Genomic DNA, 26,109 nt, shown 5'->3' with positions numbered 1-26,109 from the left:
GGACAGCAGTGATTGGCCAAGTTCCTGTTATACTGAACAACAAAGTCTGAGGAACTATGTCTGTTCTTGGCATAGTTGCCTGGTCCTGTAATCGCCGGCCGGCACTAAGTAATCGTGAGTAATTTAAGGAAAATTTCAAGGATCCAAATGAGCTTTGTCGAATTATTTAACAAGTAATAATGTGTTCGTTTGTTTTGTAGTCAATTTAAGGGTCTGTTCTATTAAAGTTTTATCATTTACATGGATATTTCGTGAGTTCTTTCATCCATCTTGCACTAAGTGGTCACAACGTTCTATACTTATAACGTACATGTTTTTGATATCCCGTCTTGTACGTAGTAACGAGGTTCGACTGTAATTGTGAAGTATTTGATTTATTCTTACAGGAGTCGAGGAGGTTCTGTTCCACACCAGTTTCAGCTAGATGTGTGAATTTTATCAGGTAAGCTTGATTAAATGTTTTTGTCTATTTCAATCTTTAAAGCTTTTATCTTTTTGACTCCTGCATTACCGTGCCTTCACACATTGAGCAGCGGGAGCGTCGAAGTGACATTCTCTATAGGAGGGCGCGTAAATCTTGATAAATGCATTTATGTCTACTTCTCCAATGAATTTCTCCTTACTTATGTCTACGGGTCGCGTCGCCAGGCGGCATAAAACTACGCGGTTGAAAAACCTATATAGACATGACTTTTTATGTCGTGTCAACACGGAATAAATGTACGTGTTAAAAGGTCTTTCAGTACTGAGATATACAGAGGCGGATACTTTTACTCTTCAAGTGCAAATGTTTCAGTTTGTAGTGCGTTATATTGGTTGCCCTATTATAATAGTTGGAGTTCCCATTAACATATCCATTATCTAATCTATTGAATACGTGTTTATTTTACCCTGAACACATTAATTTTACGTTTCACTGGTGTACTAAACTTTGTTTTGTTTTGTGTTGGTGGTTCTTGTGAGTTGTGATGGTTGTAGTGTGTGGGGTATATATATATATATATGTCCCTTTAGAGCTACCGTAGAGCGGAATAGTACTTTGCCCTTGGCTTAAAAAAAGAGGGAGGAGGGGGGAAGTATTAATAAAAAGAAAAGTGTTCAGCGACTGAGGTGGAGATCGTGTTATTATTTTCTTATTAATATAAAGCTAGGTGAACCTGCAGGTTCAGTCACCCTGGCATGTTTCACCGATATCAGTAAAGAGTGTTTGTTACAGGGACAAAATAAAAAATGAGGCAAAGACCAAGATGTTTGAAATTATTGGTCATCCAGATGAGTTGGTGAAGTCATAATATATTTGTGGGAAAGAGAGATGGAAATCGCATACTATTTTGGCGCCATAAAATTTTGGTGCAAAATTGTGTGAATCAACGGTAACTTTAACATTACTTATTTATAGCAGTAGTGTTTGTATTAACTACTTGTGCTTTGATAAATTACATCCTATTGACAGTCAGTACAAAGATAAGCTACAAATTTGTTTCTTTTACGGGTAGCTTTCCTGTAACTCTATACGAGGAAAGAGCCAAGAGGGTTCGATTCACCACGGTTCACTCATATTTTTATTTTATCAGATCAATAAAATGGATTGTTTCAGCTATTTGTTTTCCTTATTATTGTACATTAATACAAACAGAGGCAAATTGACACAAATTTGAAAATGCCTGTATAATCTATTCTAAGTCTTCTATGCAAGACCTGATCTATCACCAGCAAAACATGTAAAACAGCCAAATATTTCTGTCTGATCTCGTTTTGTAGGATTTGTATGAACTAAAAGAAACAAAGCAGAACTGGCTTGAACCAGTCATTTTAGATGAGGGCAGGGTAGGATTACGTGACGATAATTACTGGAGCTTGTGGTAAAGCAGGCTCTTGTGGACAGCAGTGATTGGCCAAGTTCCTGTTATACTGAACAACAAAGTCTGAGGAACTATGTCTGTTCTTGGCATAGTTGCCTGGTCCTGTAATCGCCGGCCGGCACTAAGTAATTGTGAGTAATTTAAGGAAAATTTCAAGGATCCAAATGAGCTTTGTCGAATTATTTAACAAGTAATAATGTGTTCGTTTGTTTTGTAGTCAATTTAAGGGTCTGTTCTATTAAAGTTTTATCATTTACATGGATATTTCGTGAGTTCTTTCATCCATCTTGCACTAAGTGGTCACAACGTTCTATACTTATAACGTACATGTTTTTGATATCCCGTCTTGTACGTAGTAACGAGGTTCGACTGTAATTGTGAAGTATTTGATTTATTCTTACAGGAGTCGAGGAGGTTCTGTTCCACACCAGTTTCAGCTAGATGCGTGAATTTTATCAGGTAAGCTTGATTAAATGTTTTTGTCTATTTCAATCTTTAAACCTTTTATCTTTTTGACTCCTGCATTACCGTGCCTTCACACATTGAGCAGCGGGAGCGTCGAAGCGACATTCTCTATGGGAGGGCGCGTAAATCTTGATAAATGCATTTATGTCTTGTTCTCCAATAAATTTCTCCTTACTTATGTCTACGGGCCGCGTCCCCAGGCGGCATAAAACTACGCGGTTGAAAAACCCATATAGACATGACTTTTTATGTCGTGTCAACACGGAATAAATGTACGTGTTAAAAGTTCTTTCAGTACTGAGATATACATAGGCGGATACTTTTACTCTTCAAGTGCAAATATTTCAGTCTGTAGTGCGTTATATTGGTTGCCCTATTGTAATAGTTGGAGTTCCCATTAACATATCCATTATCTAATCTATTGAATACGTGTTTATTTTACCCTGAACACATTAATTTTATGTTTCACTGGTGTACTAAACTTTGTTTTGTTTTGTGTTGGTGGTTCTTGTGAGTTGTGATGGTTGTAGTGTGTGGGGTATATATATATATGTCCCTTTAGAGCTACCGTAGAGCGGAATAGTACTTTGCCCTTGGCTTAAAAAAAGAGAGAGGAGGGGGGAAGTATTAATAAAAAGAAAAGTGTTCAGCGACTGAGGTGGAGATCGTGTTATTATTTTCATATCAATATAAAGCAAGGTGAACCTGCAGGTTCAGTCACCCTGGCATGTTTCACCGATATCAGTAAAGAGTGTTTGTTACAGGGACAAAATAAAAAATGAGGCAAAGACCAAGATGTTTGAAATTATTGGTCATCCAGATGAGTTGGTGAAGTCATAATATATTTGTGGGAAAGAGAGACGGAAATCGCATACTATTTTGGCGCCATAAAATGCAAAATTGTGTGAATCAACGGTAACTTTAACATTACTTATTTATAGCAGTAGTGTTTGTATTAACTACTTGTGCTTTGATAAATTACATCCTATTGACAGTCAGTACAAAGATAAGCTACAAATTTGTTTCTTTTACGGGTAGCTTTCCTGTAACTCTATACGAGGAAAGAGCCAAGAGGGTTCGATTCACCACGGTTCACTCATATTTTTATTTTATCAGATCAGTAAAATGGATTGTTTCAGCTATTTGTTTTCCTTATTATTGTACATTAATACAAACAGAGGCAAATTGACACAAATTTGAAAATGCCTGTATAATCCATTCTAAGTCTTCTATGCAAGACCTGATCTATCACCAGCAAAACATGTAAAACAGCCAAATATTTCTGTCTGATCTCATTTTGTAGGATTTGCATGAACTAAAAGAAACAAAGCAGAACTGGCTTGAACCAGTCATTTTAGATGAGGGCAGGGTAGGATTACGTGACGATAATTACTGGAGCTTGTGGTAAAGCAGGCTCTTGTGGACAGCAGTGATTGGCCAAGTTCCTGTTATACTGAACAACAAAGTCTGAGGAACTATGTCTGTTCTCGGCATAGTTGCCTGGTCCTGTAATTCCCTCATAAATGTCATATTGTCTAAAACACCCCAAAATTAAACTGGAATAAGGTGCATCAGTAAAATAAAAGATGTGTCAATAAGAAAACGATAAATGAAAACAGTTGTCATGTAGAGCTAAGGAAGTTACACACTGACCACATGGTACACCTCGACCTGCGCGCACTGAGGTTTTCAGATTGTCTGCCTTTCGGCGGTTTCCACTTCAGCTGACATGCCTCTGAGAACTCAGTGCTGACTGGGTTTGGGCACCTCTGAGGCACGTAGCTGTGGGACTCACTCACCGCTCCAGTGGGTACCGCAGCGGACAGTGTTGAAGGACTAAACAGGATCCAAAGGGCAACAACGACTGTGCAATAATAGTGACACATTAGCATAAGCATAGGTATATCTCATAAGTAGTATTTTACCTGGTTACACATTATTTTGTACGCTATAGGTAACTCATGTTTCCATGTCATCTTGTTGTCTTGAGCTCCATCATTATAGTAGTTTTGTCTTTAGCTCTGGTGCTGCTTACTTTGAATATTAATAAAGTTTAAATTTCAGTCAATATTAACATATTGGACCAATAACGGTATCTTAATTTTTTCAATAGATATCGGGCGATACTGATATGTTAACTGACATTTTGTTAATCTCTACTTATTTTGCAGGTAAATCTCTGCATTAAGTATCACACTCTACCCTGCGTCAGTCTGCGTGTCCCTGGTCTTCAGGCAAAAAAAAGTCCATAATGGGTAAGTTTCCCTAGTTTTGTAGAGAGAGTTGCCTTTTTTTAACATAATTTTAAATTGTAAAATTATGGTGTTAAAATTCTGTAATGGGTTGCCGCCCCATCCTGGGTTATTTCCTGCCTTATGCTGATAGCTTGTGGCTCCAGACCCCTGACCCTACATGAGACAGGCGGGTATAGAAAATGGATGGATGGATGATGTTGAAATTCATGTTGAATTAGCTAATTTCCTCCTAATTTAGCAGATTTATTCTACTGCTGTTTTATTTTACCTTCTATTGATCTCATGTAATAGGGTAAGCGGTTACAGAGAATGGATGGATGGATGATTTCATGGATATTTTGATATTTTAATATAAATAAGTGAATTTTAATATGACAATTGATTGGTTTGATCCCTCAAAATTACATATGTATGTGTATACACCATGACCCTGTACCTACACATAGGTTTGGAAGATTGATGGAGATGTAATTATATACCTATTTTCTGGTGGTATAATATAATGTTTTATATATTTTTTTCTTGGTGAAGCTGAGGAAAGTGAAAAACGACCAATTGAAAGCTGGACAGAATCCGATGTGAGCACCTGGTTGAGGTCCATAAAAATTGATGAGAAGTATATTCAGAAATTTCAAGAGAAAGAAGTCAATGGGGTGGTCCTCTTACAAGCAACTGAAAAATATCTGAAAAACAAGATTGGAATGAAATCTGGACCTATCCATCTTCTGATGACCAAAAGGGATGAGCTCACCAATTCTTCTCCAGCTACTAAGCCTCAAGATGCCACTGCAGGGAAAAGTGAAAATCAATCAAACCAGCAAGAGCAGTGTGTTTTAAGTGGGAATGGAAGCAAAGTAAAATCAAAAACCAAAATAAAAAAAGCTTCTCAGAGAGGGTTGTCTGCGAAAAGAGACTGCAAACCTCGGCCTTTTGGCAAAGAGGGGGTTAACTTCACATATGCAAAGCACAATGTGTTAAAGCCTGAATCGGGCGTTGTTGATATGATTTCTCCTTGTCATGAATACAAGTCATTTGAAATTGCTGCTGACTTGGACAATCAGAGGTTACAAGCCAAACTTGCCAAAGAAACTTTCAAATTCGCCTGTGGATGTATGAACATGCGAACAAATGGCACAATACACTTCGGTGTGATGGACAGTGTGAGCGACTCTGGTTATGTTCATGGTGAGATAATAGGTATTCCTATTAAAGACAAAGATGTGTATGTTGATGCATTAGACTACATGAATAAGTGCTTTAAATCTGACAGTGAGCTCGCAGCACAGTGTATTCGCCCACCGGAGTTTATTGAAGTTTCAGACATTGACAGCACAGAAAAATATTATGTGGTAGAAATTGATATTGAACCAAAAATCATTATCGTGTCCAGCAAACTGTTCTCTGTCCATCTGCCGAATTTCAGGGAGGATTCAAATAAGGTGGAATATGAAAAGAAAACGATGTACCGTAGAAATGGTTCCAAAACTGAACCAATCAGCAATCAGGAAGAGTTTTACTCCAGTCTAAGACACCGAGATGAGCTTAGAAAAGAAGCTGAAAAGGACCACATTGTTCCAGATGTGAGTGTTGACCTTGGAAGAAAACTGGCGATGTTGATCACTGATGGAAAAGGGAAAATCGAAAAGGAAAAGTGGCACATTGTTGTTGCAAACAGATTTCAGGAAGAACATTTGAAATGCATTGACTTTTTACTGGATCTGAAAATTTTCTGTGTGTTTGACTTTGACCCCGACTCCAAAGCATCTGGATTATGCAAAAAATACATTGAGCACCATGCAGCAAATTTACATTTCTTACAAAACTACAAAATACCAGATGAAATGAGCATTAAAGACTTTGAAGGTGAATTGCGTTTGTTTGAACAGGTCAGCTGGATTTTTTGCAATGGACGAAATGATTTCCGTGGAAATGAGACTCCCTGTGATGAAATTGCATGGATTACAAATAGAAAGACATTTCTAAAGGAGGCAGTGTGTCTGATCTGTAAACAAATCTTACCAAATGGCACTTTCTCTGTGATTTTCTTTCTTACCTCTCCAGTTGAGCTACCGATCGTTCACACTTTCCATGAGTTCATTGCTGAAATGCAAGGTCATGATGATATCATTTGCATTTCAGAGTCTGAAGACAATTACAGCAAATGGGAAGGTTATGCTCAGTGGTCTTGCACTGCTGAGACTGTGCAGTCTAAGAGTATTTCAGGGATGAAAATGAGCCATGTCAATGCTACAATTCAGCAGCTTCAGCCCTCCAAAACAAGGGTCGCCAAGCACCTTTCTGTCTTCAGTAAAGGTGTTTGCCAACTTGAAAAGATTGAAGAAGAAAGAATGTCTTCTATAGAAATTCTGAGCATTGACCAGTGTGATGATACCATAACTGATTCTGAGGATGAAATCAAAGTCATTGAGGAGAATTTTTATCGCGGGGGCAAAGTGAGTTGGATCAATTTTTGGCTGTCAGAAAAGAAACATGTTGGGGAATTCATCCAGAGAGATACATATAAAGAAATTTCCAAACGTATCAGTGACCTTCCCAAGTGGAATATGGAACAACCAGCTGTTTATGATCTTAGAATATACCACCAACCAGGTAGTGGTGGAAGCACTGTTGCACGGCAAGTGCTGTGGAATAACAGGAAAAACTTCAGATGTGCAGTGGCAAGACACTCATTCTCTGCTTCAAAAGTGGCTGAGCATGCTGTGAAATTGCGAGAGTATGAGGAAGTCGACGCACAGAAATGTCTTCCAGTTCTTTTGCTGGTTGAAGATTTCGACACAGAATACCTTGAAGATCTAAGGAGAGAGCTTGAATCGGCTGTGAGAACTCAGAAGATCAAGCCAGGGACACTGTGTTTTCTTTTACTAAGCTGCAGACAATCACATGAACCAGAAAAAATGAGCAAGGAGTCGCCATTACAGAATTTTTCCGTGACTCATAAACTGTCAGCAGAAGAGAAGAGAGAGTTTGCACGAAAAAAGACTGAAGTTGAAAAGCAATATTCAGCCAATTACATCATAACCTTTGTTTTGATGAGTGAGGAATTTAACAAAGACTACATCATCAAATTTGTGAAAGATTTACTTGTTGGCATTAAGCATGGAGATGTTGTCACTCACCTTATTCATTATGTGGCATTACTCAATACTTATGTGCAAAACTCCTATCTCTCTCAGTCCCATTGTGAAGCTCTGCTACTACTAAGCATGCAGACAAATATTGAACCCACTGCCAACAAGCAGACCAGAAAAAAACATACAGATAGATGCAGAAGGCACTTGTTTGAATCATCATTAAACAAGCAGGCCAAAGTTCTCTTCATCCATCTGAGAGATGAGAAGACTCATATTCAAAGCATACGCATCCTTCATCCCTTGATTGCTAAAGAAGTCCTTCGCCAACTTTTGGGCAAAGACCAGCAGCAGAGTGACATAGCCATGAAACTACTGAAAGATGATGTGCTTTTTCAGAACAGTTTTGGAAAAGAGCATTACCACAGATTCCTGCGTGACCTCTGCATGAGACGCAATAAGATCATTAAAGGAGACAAATCTGACACTTCATTTTCTCCCCTCATTGAACACATTTTGGAGAAGGAAAATCCGGAAAAGGCTTTCGAGATCCTGAAAGCGGCCTACACGCGGTTTAATGAAGATCCCTTCTTTGCTCAGCAGCTTGCACGGTTGTGTTACACATATGAGAAGTTTCCAGAAGCTAAGGTCTGGGCAGATACAGCCGAGAAAAAGATGCCACACAACTCCTATATCTTGGATACAAAGGGCCAAGTATTTAAAAGATGGTTCAATGACAAATATAAAAATCTTGAAGGTAACATCAGTCCTGAAAGCACTGTGGACACAATTGCAACAGCGCTAGAAGCAATTGAATGCTTCAGAACTTGCGAGGGAGCAGCCAATTTGGAACAGGACTCTATGAATAATTCAGGCTACTTCTCAGAAGTTCAAGTAGAGCGTGATCTTTTGGATCTAGTCTTGAAAGTGTTTCCACGTGGAGAAAAGGGCCGCTCTGAGTGCATGCAGTACTTAGTGACAGGTCACATTCCAGAAAGGGTGAAAAAGCCGTGGGAGTGTTTTCACAGTAAACTGAAATTCATTCACAAGAATATGCATGATGCCCTCACAAGGATTTCAGAAGATCTGAGCTATTTCCAGATGGACGTCAGTTTGGATGATGATGAACAATACAGCACTGAACTGAAAATAAGGAATCCAGTAAAATGGCTTGCAAGACAAACTGCCTGGTATGGGAATTTTTTCAAAGATGTAGAGTTGCCCTCCAAAGAACAAAATCAATTATCAACACGCATGAAACTTTGCTCTCTTGGAGGTGATAATATTACCAGCATCTTTTCTCTTTTGTCTGAAAAGAAACAGGACCAACTAGAATCCATCGTTACTGTATACGGTGGGCTGAAGAAACTTGATCAAATGGAACTGGCCAACTACATAGCATCTCAGATAGCCTTAGGGTGTGTTTCAAGTGCATCCACTTCTAAACTCAAGGAGCTTCAAGCATGCAGCCATCAGTTCCCTCGGGACAGAGACAGATGTCACCCCAATGCCCTGTTCTTACTCACATTGCTTTTCTGGCCAGAGGATGGCGACACCAATCAGGAGAGAGATAACAAATATGAAATCCTTATGTCTGCTTTGGATGTTTTGAAACGAAGCTTCAAAATTAAACAGAAAAATGTGCCTCACAAAGAGCTGAGAGTTTTCACGCATTTCTACCTTGGCAAAGGAAGTGGCCTGAGTAAGATTGTCCACAAAAGTATGATACAGGCCTTCAAAACATTCACAGTGTCACAAAAAAGAATTAAGTGGTTTGATGGATATATCTGGAAAACGCCAGAGATTGTGCACATGCTGAAACGTGTTCAAGGCTGGACGGAACATGGAAATGTCTATATCAAAGGCTGTAAAGGGAAGGAGATCAAGATACGTGCCCTGAACTCTGATTCAGTACCTGATGGTAACGAGAATGTTGAATTTTATGTGGGATTTACATTTCAAGGACCTGTTGCTTGTGGCATCACTGTCTGTGATGCCGGTGAGACATAGGGACCAGGTTAGAGCCAATTGTGTAGTGCAATTGTATTAATGCCGTGTTTCATCAGTGAAATGTACAAGCCAATTAAATTTGTAATAATTACGTAATGTCCGTATGACACTTCACTGAATAGCTGTAAATATTTAAATATTGTTTTGCACATACACACACACAGGTTTGTAGTTATATATTTGTGGGGACTCCACATTCATTTCTATGGGGAAAACTCTAATCCTAGCATGATGACCTTAAAACAACAGCAGTTGACAAACTGGAGTGTGTGTGTGTAGATTAAGTTTATATTACATTGTGGGGACCATATTTCAGTTTCCTACAAAGATCTGTCAATGTAATCAAAAAGTAAAAATGCCACAAGTCTCGTATTTTGTTTGTTTATTTAAAGTTAAGATTAGAGCTGGTCAGGGGTTAAATATGCTCTATAAATGAAATTGATCTGACATGACTTGAATTACTGTAGATATTGTATTGCACTAGCTTTGGTGGTACTGTGACCTATCAAGACCCATTTCTTCCCGGAACACCTCTAGTAGCCTAAACCAATCTATGTTCTCTGAATGCTCTTAGTGATGCACTTTGATTTTAACAGGTTAATAGGTTCTTTTTTTTAAAATATATTTGTATACGTGTGTATACTTCAATTTTAATTACATTTGTAAATGGGCATCCATTGGAAGATCAGAAAAGCCACACTTATGCCCAACCAACTCCTTGACAGAAGTATGTTTGTAATGTGCTATTTGTATGTGACTTTGTACAAAAGCTTTCATAAATAAGTAAATGTCAATGCACTCTGACTGATATTTTAAACCTTGTTCTTTCTGCTGTCTGTGTGCTCCAAATTAAAAATAAAACTATCACAATGCTGAAACTTCATATGAAAGTTCCAAGATTCAGCCGTATTATTAAAGTTATTATCCACACATAAATGTAATTTACCAGAGACCCCAGAACACTCACAAATGATTGTATAAGCACTATATAAGAAAAGAGTCAAATACGTGGATTTGATGTAAGTACTCATTACCTGAGAATAATACGTATTTATCATTTATTTATTCAATAAAAGCGGTCATACAACTTTATAACACCTTTTCTTAAAAAAGGTCTCAGGCATATAAAAGCAATTTGTCATTTTTGTGTATTATTTTAAAATTTTTAACATGGAAATGGACAAGGCACCTCCCAATATAACGAAAAACACGAAAAGCACAACCGTTCTTGAACTAATAAATGTTTCTTATCTGTACGCTTACGTTTAAAGTTAATTGTTTTGGGCAGTGTTTCAAAGGGATGCATTTTCACTGGGGCGTGTTGCGGACAAGCGCTCACACAAACAGGGTACAGCATGAAGGCAGCGCTAGATATTTAGCGTCTTTGAAAAAAACTATAAATACTCCAATACTATTGCTCCATATGACCGAATTTTCGAATGGCATTGGAATGCCATTCTATGAATGATAATATCTGTATATGTGTCACGCCCATGCAGGCGGAGTCCACCATGTGCTTCGTCTGCCCTCTTTCCCGTACCAGGTCTGTCTACCCTGTGTGTTCACCTTGCCTCTTACCCGTCCTTTTCCCAGAACCGCTCCCGAACCTGACCAGCTTTCCCCGCTGAGACCAGCAAGTCCTGTTCCCGCTCCCCGCTCGTGTCCCATGTATGCCTGTTGGACGGATCTCCTAGCTTCAGACCTACGCTTTCGACTACCAACTTCTCATTGCTACTCCGTTTGTGCTTTCGCTCCAGTGCCCTCATTAAACCGCGCTGTTGCTCGCATACCTGGATCCTTGCTCTCCTTTGTCGGCCAGCATCACAATATGTTATGGCAAAATATTTAGCCAGTCACCCGGAGATAAAACACCTAAATAAATAAAATTAAAAAGTAAGGCAAATCTCGTATTTAAATAATTTATGTTCCTACAACCCGAAATCGCAGCAATATCAACACCACGCTTAAACCTGTGCGTAGCAATCATGTTAACCGCGACGTATATGAATCTTCCAGCTTCACACGAGCGCTAATTTCCCGCGACCTTTTAAATAGGAAGCGGTGACGTTCTAGCATCTTTGCACATGGCTGTAGATCACCATGAACGCGTCTTTCCAGTTCTTCTTCGATTTTTATGGCAGTTGGTTAGCAGCTTTAATGGAGCATTACCGCCACCGACTGGACTGGAGTGTGGCACAGGACGCTAACCTCCCAAAAGGGAGTGAAAACTACATACTAATCATAATAGTAGTAATATTAATTAACACAATAACACATTCACTTCATCAGACCCCGTCCCCTTCAAAAAATGAATATAAGTTTATATTATATTAAAACCAATGAGAATCTATGGAGGTCGCTGAGCTGATACCATTCACAATGCTTTTATAATTCTAAAAACACTAAAATACCGTTACCAGTACATGGTCACATGGACTTATTTTGTCTACTTAAACGCTAACGAAATCATGTTTTTAAAATCAAGTCATTCTGATGAATTGTCGCGACTTCAGGATCATTTTTATGAACCTTGACACCACGTGGATGTCAATGTTAGACAAAGTGGACTTCATACATGCATGAAGTCCACTGTAGTGGACACATGTCTAATCGTGATTCACGGCCCATTGAAGCAAAACTTTGTTATCGATAAACATGCATATTTTTCTTATCTGCTGAAAGGTCCATTTATTACGGAGCCACTAAAGAGACATAGGTGATAAAAAAAAAAATGACAGTATCTGGTGCGCATCAGATACTAACAAACCGTAGTATCGCACACTGCTGCCATGTTGTGCGCTGAGGACCAGTAGCTGCGTCTTGGAAAGCTGATGCCCTGACAATTGCTAGAAAAGGTCTCCGTAGTTGACTACACCAGCTGGTAGCTCATCATTATACATCTTCAGTGCATTTAAAATTAATATAATAGATTGTTATATACTATATACACTCACTAGAGTCAGAAATCACCATGTATTCACATAGAGGCAATTCTGCAAAGAGTTTTTGGTTATATTTTGTACAGGCAAATATATTACCAATCAATTTTCCTTTGTGCCATCTTTGCTGGACTGCAAGCTTACTGTGATCCTGTCAGAAGCAGTGCAGCAGGACACTGCAACTCCCCAGCACTATGGAAAATGTAGTCTCTAATTCAGCTACGTTTCTGGACATGGAAAGGAACATGTAAATACCGGGAAGGTGTGCAAATATCACCCACACAACCATAGTCAAAAGCATGAAGGTGTGAGGTCATCGTGCTCCCCACTGAGCTGCAGTAGGGATTTTATGTTTTATGTTTATATATAGGATAAGTGGGCAGAGAAAATGTATGGATGGATATACAGTCACCCCTTCACATTGGTGACGGTTATGGGTGGAAGATTCCAACGAATGTGGAAAATTTGCAAATAATACTTTGGCCCATTATTAAAAATGCAAAATGAATGACACTGACAACTTTAGAAGTTACTGTGAGAAACGTGAGATTCCACTGTCACAGAGACAGCTAACACACGTGTGAGTGAGGCGTGTTGCCAAGACACAGTCGCATGGCAAACCCAAGCCAAGATGTGTAGGCTCTTTTGTTTTTGTTACCAAAAATAATTTTTGATATTAAAGACCTCATATGCACGTACACTAACAAATTTCAAATAACACTGATACTAATATGTGATTTTTTGTGATCCAAATTAGTTTCAGTATTGATTATATATTTTTGACTTACGCATAGTCCAAAAATATTCCCATTTCATTGTTCGTGGCCAACTCGCAAATAACCGAAACTGCTAATTTTAAATTTACAAATCTGGAGGAACAACTTAATATGTAAAAATACATGTCAGACGAATGTGTCTCATGGTCTTGTTGTCACTGTAATGCGATGCTGAAACTGGTGTCTTTGGCATGAATACAGTTTTTTCTCGATCACTTCGGCCTATTTAATAAAACATACTTAACATGCTCCAAACCAAGAGCATTTTTCAAAACAGCATGCATATAGCACAACACTATATGTTAGCTGCAAAAGGCCATATCTCACCCAAAACAGTTACAGTTTTTCTTGATTGCTTTGGCACAATAAATGAAACATACTTGATATTCTTAAGACATTTTGGTGGCCTTCACTAATTCATTGCTGGAATTGTTTGCTTTAGAGGTGACTTAATTGTTTTGGGTAACTTAGAGGTTTTTACAGAGTATGAAGCTGTCCAATAAGTGGTCTGTGCAAACAATCTCTCATAATCTCGTGATTATTTGCATGTCAGTCCAGTCCAACAGGCTACATTTCATTACATGGAACAAAAGTGCATTATACTTTTCCTTCCTCATATTATTAAATGAAAGCTGAGATGGAGGGGGAGTTGGGGGAGGGGACTGGGGCTGTCCCAAAGTGCTATATTGACCTGAAAGACAGTATGTGGCCTGAACCTGTCAAGCTTTTCTGTACCGCAACTAGTGGGCAGGAAATTAGCCAGATTTCTCCATGTGCCCCTTGCAAATGTCCCCCTTTGTTGGCACCTCTAAACACCACTACTGCTTAGTAAAGTTTTTTTTTTACTTCCAATAATACTGTCACATCATATCACTCGACACTTCATAGACATCAGGTATGTGGAAAAAATTGTGTGCAAATTCTCACCATGGCAGAGGCGAAATTGGGAAAAAATACAAAAATTGTAAATATACAATAATAATAATAATAATAAATTCATCTTCTCTGGGTCTGTCTCAGTGCTTTTCTTACTGACCACATGACCCAGGAACTTGACTGCCCTTTGCAGGACGCTGCACTTCACCAGGTTCAGCTGGAGATTCACCCACTGGATGGGCCTGAACAACAGGTGCAGGTTGACTGCTGTATCATCAAAGGTGTGGGCGTGGACCAGTAGATCGCCCAAGTACACGCAGCAGCTTTCCGGGATGCCCTCAAGAACCCGCTGCATCGACTTCTCGAAGGTCAGGCGGGCATAGCAGAGACCAAAGGGGACAACCCAGAACTGCTACAGGCCGCACCCCAGGGTGAAGCCCGTCTTCTCCCAGGCCTTGGGAGTCAGTTCCACCTGCAAGCAGCTGCTACGGAGGTCCAGCAATCTGAACCCCCTCTAGCTGTCTACGGTGTCCAAGATTTCTTCAATATGTGGCAGGGGACAGGGTGTAGTGGAAAATTTTCAGGGTTTTAATCGAATAAATTCACCCACTTCCTCATATGAGCAGACCAGACAACTTTTTGACTCGTATCCACGTCCACTTCGTTAACAACCGAACTTACTCACTCGAAATCCTTGTAACCGTCGAACTCTTTTATTTTCAAAAAGGTTGTCATCAACGGGATTACATCCAGTTGTGAATAAGCTTCAGTTTTACTAATTAATAATCAACAATGAACGAAATAATAATGGATTAGGATTCACGGTCCAAAAACTATATACTGCCAAGCTGCGCATATGTCCACTTTTCCCCCTTTTCCTTTTTTTACCGTTCTCACATGCACAGCCCTGGATTCACACATTGACCAATAGAAACGCAGCGACAATAACGCTACGTACATTTCCGTACTTTTAACCCTAACAATGGCTATTGGTATGTAAGCCCAAAAATAACATTCGATTTTGAAATATCAACAAAAAATATTAAAAGGATATTTTTTCTGTACTTTGGCTCTAACACAGGGGTTAAACTTGGTGATCGCGTAGAGCCTACAGTAGTCCAACAGAAAAAACCCCAGACCGTGACAGACACTGGCTTTTGGACTTTCTGCTGACAAAAGACTGGATCATATTCGTACAGTCTTACAGTAAACCTATGTTATTCCATTATAAACCTACAATTTGCTATATCAAAGGTGTTGACATAGTTCACAAACCCTACAGACTATTTACCAGGTAGCCTAATAAAACTTATACATTCATATAAATGCGTGTGCAGACTTGTCTGGAATTGAAAATCTCACGCCAGCCAGCTGACCAAAGCTGGCAACTCTGTTGTACAGCACTGGGTTTACCACCTATTCAATGAGCCACAAATAATACGTAACTGCTAATAAACGGTATAAAACTATATATTTAACATCTATTAATAAAGGGCGCGGCCATCTTGAGTTCTGAGGCAGGGGTTGTGTAGATTCCTCTACCTTTTGAGTTTCGGAATAGAAACTCCGAGTTACGAGTTAAAATGGAACGCGGCAAATTCCCGCTTAATCAAAATTACTCAGAAGGCAGTGAAAACTAAGGCACTTTATTGTGATGTGGTATTGTACTGTAGGATTTTACATTAATATGCTGACAAATCTACAGCGACATCTTACAGGGTTTGATTTGCAAAAAGAATGATACTTATTCGCATGACTTATTGATCATTGTGTTTCACGTTGTCATGACAATGTACTGAGCAGTAATCGAAACCTAACATAGCGTCTCCGCCGAGCTAAGGGGTGTGGTAATCCGACACGGCTTCACATCTAATGTATACGTTTTTAGGGAATGATGTTTTTGAAGGAAATGGTTAAGCCTAAATATCTTACCGACTTCACATACCTGTATCATTTATTTTCTTAAGGTACTATGTAGATTCTGATGAAGAAACGAGTGAAAAAAGAAAATGAATGCAAACTTTCAATGTGACGGTAAGTGCACTATAAAAATGTTTTACTAACATAAAGTTACAATTAGGCAACACAATGAGTAATATTATGTGGAAAAGTGGAGATTAGTAAGCCAATAATAAAAATGGCCTGTTTAATGCACTGTAACATTGAATACGTTAAGACGATAGACATTACTTCTACATTTCACTCATGTTTTGCATACTGGAATTGAACGCTGTCAGACAACCTTTGATTTTGTATAGTTGTGCAAATTTATGCCCTTATTTGTGTCTTCAATTGCCCCATACAGTCTGTTACAAAAAAAGTAGACTAATAACTACAATAGCATGTAAATATATCTATTCAATTCATTTTTATCACTTCTATCACAGTTTACCGAAGGCGTTGTACACGGGTGTGTTGTAGTACATTACAACGTCATTAAGGCAGAATACTAGAGAAGCAGGGGAAAGTTCGATAGAAAGAAAAGGAATTCCTAAGTAAGGAAAAAAAAAAATCAATTCCAATTTCAACTGGCTGCCAAACTCGCCTGGGCATGTTAACATGATTGAAAGCATAGTGCAATATATTTTAGCAATACCTCGTTTTGTTTCTGATTTTTTTTTTAATCATAATTGTGAAGTATTTGATTTATTCTTACAGGAGTCGAGGAGGTTCTGTTCCACACCAGTTTCAGCTAGATGCGTGAATTTTTCAGGTAAGCTTGATTAAATGTTTTTGTCTATTTCAATCTTTAAAGCTTTTATCTTTTTGACTCCTGCGTTACCGTGCCTTCACACATTGAGCAGCGGGAGCGTCGAAGCGACATTCTCTATGGGAGGGCGCGTAAATCTTGATAAATGCATTTATGTCTTATTCTCCAATGAATTTCTCCTTACTTATGTCTACGGGCCGCGTCGCCAGGCGGCATAAAACTACGCGGTTGAAAAACCTATATAGACATGACTTTTTATGTCGTGTCAACACGGAATAAATGTACGTGTTAAAAGGTCTTTCAGTACTGAGATATACATAGGCGGATACTTTTACTCTTCAAGTGCAAATGTTTCAGTCTGTAGTGCGTTATATTGGTTGCCCTATTGTAATAGTTGGAGTTCCCATTAACATATCCATTATCTAATCTATTGAATACGTGTTTATTTTACCCTGAACACATTAATTTTACGTTTCACTGGTGTACTAAACTGTGTTTTATTTTGTGTTGGTGGTTCTTGTGAGTTGTGATGGTTGTAGTGTGTGGGGTATATATATATATGTCCCTTTAGACCTACCGTAGAGCGGAATAATACTTTGCCCTTGGCTTAAAAAAAAGAGAGAGGAGGGGGGAAGTATTAATAAAAAGAAAAGTGTTCAGCGACTGAGGTGGAGATCGTGTTATTATTTTCATATCAATATAAAGCAAGGTGAACCTGCAGGTTCAGTCACCCTGGCATGTTTCACCGATATCAGTAAAGAGTGTTTGTTACAGGGACAAAATAAAAAATGGGGCAAAGACCAAGATGTTTGAAATTATTGGTCATCCAGATGAGTTGGTGAAGTCATAATATATTTGTGGGAAAGAGAGACGGAAATCACATACTATTTTGGCGCTGTCACGATCGGTACGGCAGCGAGCGGCGATCGTGCGGGTAAGGAGCAGGCAGGCAAGCGGGATACGGGGAAAACGGGGGTTTATTTGGGGAAACCGGAGCAGGACGGGACACAGGCATTGACACTCACAAACATCAATGACGGACAAGGGAAACCGGGGAGACCAGGACTTAAATACACAGGACTAATCAAAGTAACTAGACAAAGCTGGAGACAATCAGGGAAATACACGTGGGTAATCAGGGGGCGTGGCACACACGAGGAGCGGACGAGCAGGGCATGACAGGCGCCATAAAATGCAAAATTGTGTGAATCGACGGTAACTTTAACGTTAATAAAACTACGCGGTTGAAAAACCCATATAGACATGACTTTTTATGTCGTGTCAACACGGAATAAATGTACGTGTTAAAAGGTCTTTCAGTACTGAGATATACATAGGCGGATACTTTTACTCTTCAAGTGCAAATGTTTCAGTCTGTAGTGCGTTATATTGGTTGCCCTATTGTAATAGTTGGAGTTCCCATTAACATATCCATTATCTAATCTATTGAATACGTGTTTATTTTACCCTGAACACATTAATTTTACGTTTCACTGGTGTACTAAACTTTGTTTTGTTTTGTGTTGGTGGTTCTTGTGAGTTGTGATGGTTGTAGTGTGTGGGGTATATATATATGTCCCTTTAGAGCTACCGTAGAGCGGAATAGTACTTTGCCCTTGGCTTAAAAAAAAAGAGAGAGGAGGGGGGAAGTATTAATAAAAAGAAAAGTGTTCAGCGACTGAGGTGGAGGTCGTGTTATTATTTTCTTATTAATATAAAGCAAGGTGAACCTGGAGGCTCGGGCACATTGGCAAGTTTCACCGATATCAGTAAAGAGTGTTTGTTACAGGGACAAAATAAAAAATGAGGCAAAGACCAAGATGTTTGAAATTATTGGTCATCCAGATAAGTTGGTGAAGTCATAATATATTTGTGGGAAAGAGAGATGGAAATCGCATACTATTTTGGTGCCATAAAATGCAAAATTGTGTGAATCGACGGTAACTTTAACATTACTTATTTATAGCAGTAGTGTTTGTATTAACAACTTGTGCTTTGATAAATTACATCCTATTGACAGTCAGTACAAAGATAAGCTACAAATTTGTTTCTTTTACGGGTAGCTTTCCTGTAACTCTATACGAGGAAAGAGCCAAGAGGGTTCGATTCACCACGGTTCACTCATATTTTTATTTTATCAGATCAATAAAATGGATTGTTTCAGCTATTTGTTTTCCTTATTATTGTACATTAATACAAACAGAGGCAAATTGACACAAATTTGAAAATGCCTGTATAATCTATTCTAAGTCTTCTATGCAAGACCTGATCTATCACCAGCAAAACATGTAAAACAGCCAAATATTTCTGTCTGATCTCATTTTGTAGGATTTGTATAAACTAAAAGAAACAAAGCAGAACTGGCTTGAACCAGTCAATTTAGATGAGGGCAGGGTAGGATTACGTGACGATAATTACTGGAGCTTGTGGTAAAGCAGGCTCTTGTGGACAACAGTGATTGGCAAAGTTCCTGTTATACTGAACAACAAAGTGAGGAACTATGTCTGTTCTCGGCATAGTTGCCTGGTCCTGTAATTCCCTCATAAATGCCATATTGTCTAAAACACCCCAAAATTAAACTGGAATAAGGTGCATCAGTAAAATAAAAGATGTGTCAATAAGAAAACGATAAATGAAAACAGTTGTCATGTAGAGCTAAGGAAGTTACACACTGACCACATGGTACACCTCGACCTGCACGCACTGAGGTTTTCAGATTGTCTGCCTGTCGGCGGTTTCCACTTCAGCTGACGTGCCTCTGAGAACTCAGTGCTGACTGGGTTTGGGCACCTCTGAGGCACGTAGCTGTGGGACTCACTCACCGCTCCAGTGGGTACCGCAGCGGACAGTGTTGAAGGACTAAACAGGATCCAAAGGGCAACAACGACTGCGCAATAATAGTGACACATTAGCATAAGCATAGGTATATCTCATAAGTAGTATTTTACCTGGTTACACATTATTTTGTACGCTATAGGTAACTCATGTTTCCATGTCATCTTGTTGTCTTGAGCTCCATCATTATAGTAGTTATGTCTTTAGCTCTGGTGCTGCTTACTTTGAATATTAATAAAGTTTAAATTTCAGTCAATATTAACATATTGGACCAATAACAGTATCTTAATTTTTTCAATAGATATCGGGCGATACTGATATGTTAACTGACATTTTGTTAATCTCTACTTATTTTGCAGGTAAATCTCTGCATTAAGTATCACACTCTACCCTGCGTCAGTCTGCGTGTCCCTGGTCTTCAGGCAAAAAAAAGTCCATAATGGGCAAGTTTCCCTAGTTTTGTAGAGAGAGTTGCCTTTTTTTAACATAATTTTAAATTATAAAATTATGGTGTTAAAATTCTGCAATGGGTTGCCGCCCCATCCTGGGTTATTTCCTGCCTTATGCTGATAGCTTGTGGCTCCAGACCCCTGACCCTACATGAGACAGGCGGGTATAGAAAATGGATGGATGGATGATGTTGAAATTCATGTTGAATTAGCTAATTTCCTCCTAATTTAGCAGATTTATTCTACTGCTGTTTTATTTTACCTTCTATTGATCTCATGTAATAGGGTAAGTGGTTACAGAGAATGGATGGATGGATGATTTCATGGATATTTTGATATTTTAATATAAATAAGTGAATTTTAATATGACAATTGATTGGTTTGATCCCTCAAAATTACATATGTATGTGTATACACCATGACCCTGTACCTACACATAGGTTTGGAAGATTGATGGAGATGTAATTATATACCTATTTTCTGGTAGTATAATATAATGTTTTATATATTTTTTTTCTTGGTGAAGCTGAGGAAAGTGAAAAACGACCAATTGAAAGCTGGACAGAATCCGATGTGAGCACCTGGTTGAGGTCCATAAAAATTGATGAGAAGTATATTCAGAAATTTCAAGAGGAAGAAGTCAATGGGGTGGTCCTCTTACAAGCAACTGAAAAATATCTGACAAACAAGATTGGAATGAAATCTGGACCTATCCATCTTCTGATGACCAAAAGGGATGAGCTCACCAATTCTTCTCCAGCTACTAAGCCTCAAGATGCCACTGCAGGGAAAAGTGAAAATCAATCAAACCAGCAAGAGCAGTGTGTTTTAAGTGGGAATGGAAGCAAAGTAAAATCAAAAACCAAAATAAAAAAAGCTTCTCAGAGAGGGTTGTCTGCGAAAAGAGACTGCAAACCTCGGCCTTTTTGCAAAGAGGGGGTTAACTTCACATATGCAAAGCACAATGTGTTAAAGCCTGAATCGGGCGTTGTTGATATGATTTCTCCTTGTCATGAATACAAGTCATTTGAAATTGCTGCTGACTTGGACAATCAGAGGTTGAAGCCAAACTTGCCAAAGAAACTTTCAAATTCGCCTGTGGATGTATGAACATGCGAACAAATGGCACAATACACTTCGGTGTGATGGACAGTGTGAGCGACTCTGGTTATGTTCATGGTGAGATAATAGGTATTCCTATTAAAGACAAAGATGTGTATGTTGATGCATTAGACTACATGAATAAGTGCTTTAAATCTGACAGTGAGCGCGCAGCACAGTGTATTCGCCCACCGGAGTTTATTGAAGTTTCAGACATTGACAGCACAGAAAAATATTATGTGGTAGAAATTGATATTGAACCAAAAATCATTATCGTGTCCAGCAAACTGTTCTCTGTCCATCTGCCGAATTTCAGGGATTCAAATAAGGTGGAATATGAAAAGAAAACGATGTACCGTAGAAATGGTTCCAAAACAGAACCAATCAGCAATCAGGAAGAGTTTTACTCTAGTCTAAGACACCGAGATGAGCTTAGAAAAGAAGCTGAAAAGGACCACATTGTTCCAGATGTGAGTGTTGACCTTGGAAGAAAACTGGCGATGTTGATCACTGATGGAAAAGGGAAAATCGAAAAGGAAAAGTGGCACATTGTTGTTACAAACAGATTTCAGGAAGAACATTTGAAATGCATTGACTTTTTACTGGATCTGAAAATTTTCTGTGTGTTTGACTTTGACCCCGACTCCAAAGCATCTGGATTATGCAAAAAATACATTGAGCACCATGCAGCAAATTTACATTTCTTACAAAACTACAAAATACCAGATGAAATGAGCATTAAAGACTTTGAAGGTGAATTGCGTTTGTTTGAACAGGTCAGCTGGATTTTTTGCAATGGACGAAATGATTTCCGTGGAAATGAGACTCCCTGTGATGAAATTGCATGGATTACAAATAGAAAGACATTTCTAAAGGAGGCAGTGTGTCTGATCTGTAAACAAATCTTACCAAATGGTACTTTCTCTGTGATTTTCTTTCTTACCTCTCCAGTTGAGCTACCGATCGTTCACACTTTCCATGAGTTCTTTGCTGAAATGCAAGGTCATGATGATATCATTTGCATTTCAGAGTCTGAAGACAATTACAGCAAATGGGAAGGTTATGCTCAGTGGTCTTGCACTGCTGAGACTGTGCAGTCTAAGAGTATTTCAGGGATGAAAATGAGCCATGTCGATGCTACAATTCAGCAGCTTCAGCCCTCCAGAACAAGGGTCGCCAAGCACCTTTCTGTCTTCAGTAAAGGTGTTTGCCAACTTGAAAAGATTGAAGAAGAAAGAATGTCTTCTATAGAAATTCTGAGCATTGACCAGTGTGATGATACCATAACTGATTCTGAGGATGAAATCAAAGTCATTGAAGAGAATTTTTATCGCGGGGGTAAAGTGAGTTGGATCAATTTTTGGCTGTCAGAAAAGAAACATGTTGGGGAATTCATCCAGAGAGATACATATAAAGAAATTTCCAAACGTATCAGTGACCTTCCCAAGTGTAGTATCGAACAGACAGCCATTCAGGATCTTAGAATATACCACCAACCAGGTAGTGGTGGAAGCACTGTTGCACGGCAAGTGCTCTGGAATAACAGGAAAAACTTCAGATGTGCAGTGGCAAGACACTCATTCTCTGCTTCAAAAGTGGCTGAGCACGCTGTGAAATTGCGAGAGTATGAGGAAGTCGACGCACAGAAATGTCTTCCAGTTCTTTTGCTGGTTGAAGATTTTGACACAGAATACCTCGAAGATCTAAGGAGAGAGCTTGACTCGGCTGTGAGAACTCATAAGATCAAGCCAGGGACACTGTGTTTTATTTTACTAAGCTGCAGACAATCGCATGAACCAGAAAAAATGAGCAAGGAGTCGCCATTACAGAATTTTTCTGTGACTCATAAACTGTCAGCAGAAGAGAAGAGAGAGTTTGCACGAAAAAAGACTGAAGTTGAAAAGCAATATTCAGCCAATTACATCATAACCTTTGTTTTGATGAGTGAGGAATTTAACAAAGACTACATCATCAAATTTGTGAAAGATTTACTTGTTGGCATTAAGCATGGAGATGTTGTCACTCACCTCATTCATTATGTGGCATTACTCAATACTTATGTGCAAAACTCCTATCTCTCTCAGTCCCATTGTGAAGCTCTGCTACTACTAAGCATGCAGACAAATATTGAACCCACTGCCAACAAGCAGACCAGAAAAAACCATACAGATAGATGCAGAAGGCACTTGTTTGAATCATCATTAAACAAGCAGGCCAAAGTTCTCTTCATCCATCTGAGAGATGAGAAGACTCATATTCAAAGCATACGCATCCTTCATCCCTTGATTGCTGAAGAAGTTCTTCGCCAACTTTTGGTCAAAGACCAGCAGCAGAGTGACGTAGCCATGAAACTACTGAAAGATGATGTGCTTTTTCAGAACAGTTTTGGAAAAGAGCATTACCACAGATTCCTGCGTGACCTCTGCATGAGACGCAATAAGATCATTAAAGGAGACAAATCTGACACTTCATTTTCTCCCCTCATTGAACACATTTTGGAGAAGGAAAATCCGGAAAAGGCTTTCGAGATCCTGAAAGCGGCCTACACGCGGTTTAATGAAGATCCCTTCTTTGCTCAGCAGCTTGCACAGTTGTGTTACACATATGAGGAGTTTCCAGAAGCTAAGGACTGGGCAGATATAGCCCAGAAAAAGATGCCACACAACTCCTATATCTTGGATACAAAGGGCCAAGTATTTAAAAGATGGTTCAATGACAAATATAGAAATCTTGAAGGTAACATCAGTCCTGAAAGCACTGTGGACACAATTGCAACAGCGCTAGAAGCAATTGAATGCTTCAGAACTTGCGAGGGAGCAGCCAATTTGGAACAGGACTCTATGAATAATTCTGGCTACTTCTCAGAAGTTCAAGTAGAGCGTGATCTTTTGGATCTAGTCTTGAAAGTGTTTCCACGTGGAGAAAAGGGCCGCTCTGAGTGCATGCAGTACTTAGTGACAGGTCACATTCCAGAAAGGGTGAAAAAGCCGTGGGAGTGTTTTCACAGTAAACTGAAATTCATTCACAAGAATATGCATGATGCCCTCACAAGGATTTCAGAAGATCTGAGCTACTTCCAGATGGACGTCAATTCGGATGATGATGAACAATACAGCACTGAACTGAAAATAAGGAATCCAGTAAAATGGCTTGCAAGAAAAACTGCCTGGTATGGGAATTTTTTCAAAGATGTAGAGTTGCCCTCCAAAGAACAAAATCAATTATCAACACGCATGAAACTTTGCTCTCTTGGAGGTGATAATATTACCAGCATCTTTTCTCTTTTGTCTGAAAAGAAACATGACCAACTAGAATCCATCGTTACTGTATACGGTGGGCTGAAGAAACTTGATCAAATGGAACTGGCCAACTACATAGCATCTCAGATAGCCTTAGGGTGTGCTTCAAGTGCATCCACTTCTTCTAAACTCAAGGAGCTTCAAGCATGCAGCCATCAGTTCCCTCGGGACAGAGACAGATGTCACCCCAATGCCCTGTTCTTACTCACATTGCTTTTCTGGCCAGAGGATGGCGACACCAATCAGGAGAGAGATAACAAATATGAAATCCTTATGTCTGCTTTGGATGTTTTGAAACGAAGCTTCAAAATTAAACAGAAAAATGTGCCTCACAAAGAGCTGAGAGTTTTCACGCATTTCTACCTTGGCAAAGGAAGTGGCCTGAGTAAGATTGTCCACAAAAGTATGATACAGGCCTTCAAAACATACACAGTGTCACAAAGAAGAATTAAGTGGTTTGATGGATATATCTGGAAAACGCCAGAGATTGTGCACATGCTGAAACGTGTTCAAGGCTGGACGGAACATGGAAATGTCTATATCAAAGGCTGTAAAGGGAAGGAGATCAAGATACGTGCCCTGAACTCTGATTCAGTACCTGATGGTAACGAGAATGTTGAATTTTATGTGGGATTTACATTTCAAGGGCCTGTTGCTTGTGGCATCATTGTCTGTGATGCCAATGAGACATAGGGACCAGGTTAGAGCCAATTGTGTAGTGCAATTGTATTAATGCCGTGTTTCATCAGTGAAATGTACAAGCCACAAGCCAATTAAATTTGTAATAATTACGTAATGTCCGTATGACACTTCACTGAATAGCTGTAAATATATAAATATTGTTTTGCACATACACACACACAGGTTTGTAATTATATATTTGTAGGGACTCCACATTCATTTCTATGGGGAAAACTCTAATCCTAGCATGATTTTAACATGGAAAAGGCACCTCCCAATATAACTAAAAACACGAAAAGCACAACCATTCTTGAATTAATAAATTTTTCTTATCTGTACGCTTACGTTTAAAGTTAATTGTTTTGGGCAGTATTTCAAAGGGATGCATTTTCACTGGGGCGTGTTTCGGACAAGCGCTCACACAAACAGGGTACAGCATGAAGACACCGCTAGATCTTTAGCGTCTTTGAAAAAAACTATAAATACTCCAATACTATTGCTCCATATGACAGAATTTTCGAACGGCGTCGGAATGCCATTCTATGAATGATATCTGTATATGTGTCACACCCATGCAGGCGGAGTCCACCAGGTGCACCGCAACGCAGCTAATTGACAAACAGTCAAAAGGCACAGACAGACCAAGAGACATTATTGAGCCAATGTTATTGTGAATTACCGAGCGTTCTTATGTGCTTCGTCTGCCCTCTTTCCCGTACCAGGTCTGTCTACCCTGTGTGTTCACCTTGCCTCTTACCCGTC

At 39.1% G+C, this 26,109-nt stretch overlaps 2 protein-coding genes across 2 annotated transcripts; both read left to right on the top strand.

Annotated features, from left to right (window-relative positions):
- The first annotated feature begins 8,037 nt into the window (after window positions 1–8,037).
- Window positions 8,038–25,594, top strand: LOC125742334 (sterile alpha motif domain-containing protein 9-like). Its single transcript, XM_049014243.1, has 2 exons — window positions 8,038–9,688; window positions 25,367–25,594. The coding sequence occupies exon 1, from the start codon at window positions 8,038–8,040 to the stop codon at window positions 9,679–9,681; it is 1,644 nt and encodes a 547-aa protein (XP_048870200.1). The 3' UTR covers window positions 9,682–9,688; window positions 25,367–25,594.
- LOC125742333 (sterile alpha motif domain-containing protein 9-like) lies at window positions 14,436–25,367 on the top strand. Its single transcript, XM_049014242.1, has 3 exons — window positions 14,436–14,553; window positions 14,641–14,733; window positions 22,319–25,367. Exons 1-3 carry the CDS (start codon window positions 14,436–14,438, stop codon window positions 25,357–25,359), a joined length of 3,252 nt encoding a protein of 1,083 aa, XP_048870199.1. The 3' UTR covers window positions 25,360–25,367.
- Window positions 25,595–26,109: the final 515 nt, after the last annotated feature.

Source organism: Brienomyrus brachyistius, chromosome 5 (assembly GCF_023856365.1).
Source record: "Brienomyrus brachyistius isolate T26 chromosome 5, BBRACH_0.4, whole genome shotgun sequence".
Taxonomy (NCBI): Eukaryota; Metazoa; Chordata; class Actinopteri; order Osteoglossiformes; family Mormyridae; genus Brienomyrus; species Brienomyrus brachyistius.
The sequence above is the reverse complement of the archived record's forward strand: the minus strand, read 5'-3'. Positions and strand labels throughout refer to the sequence as shown.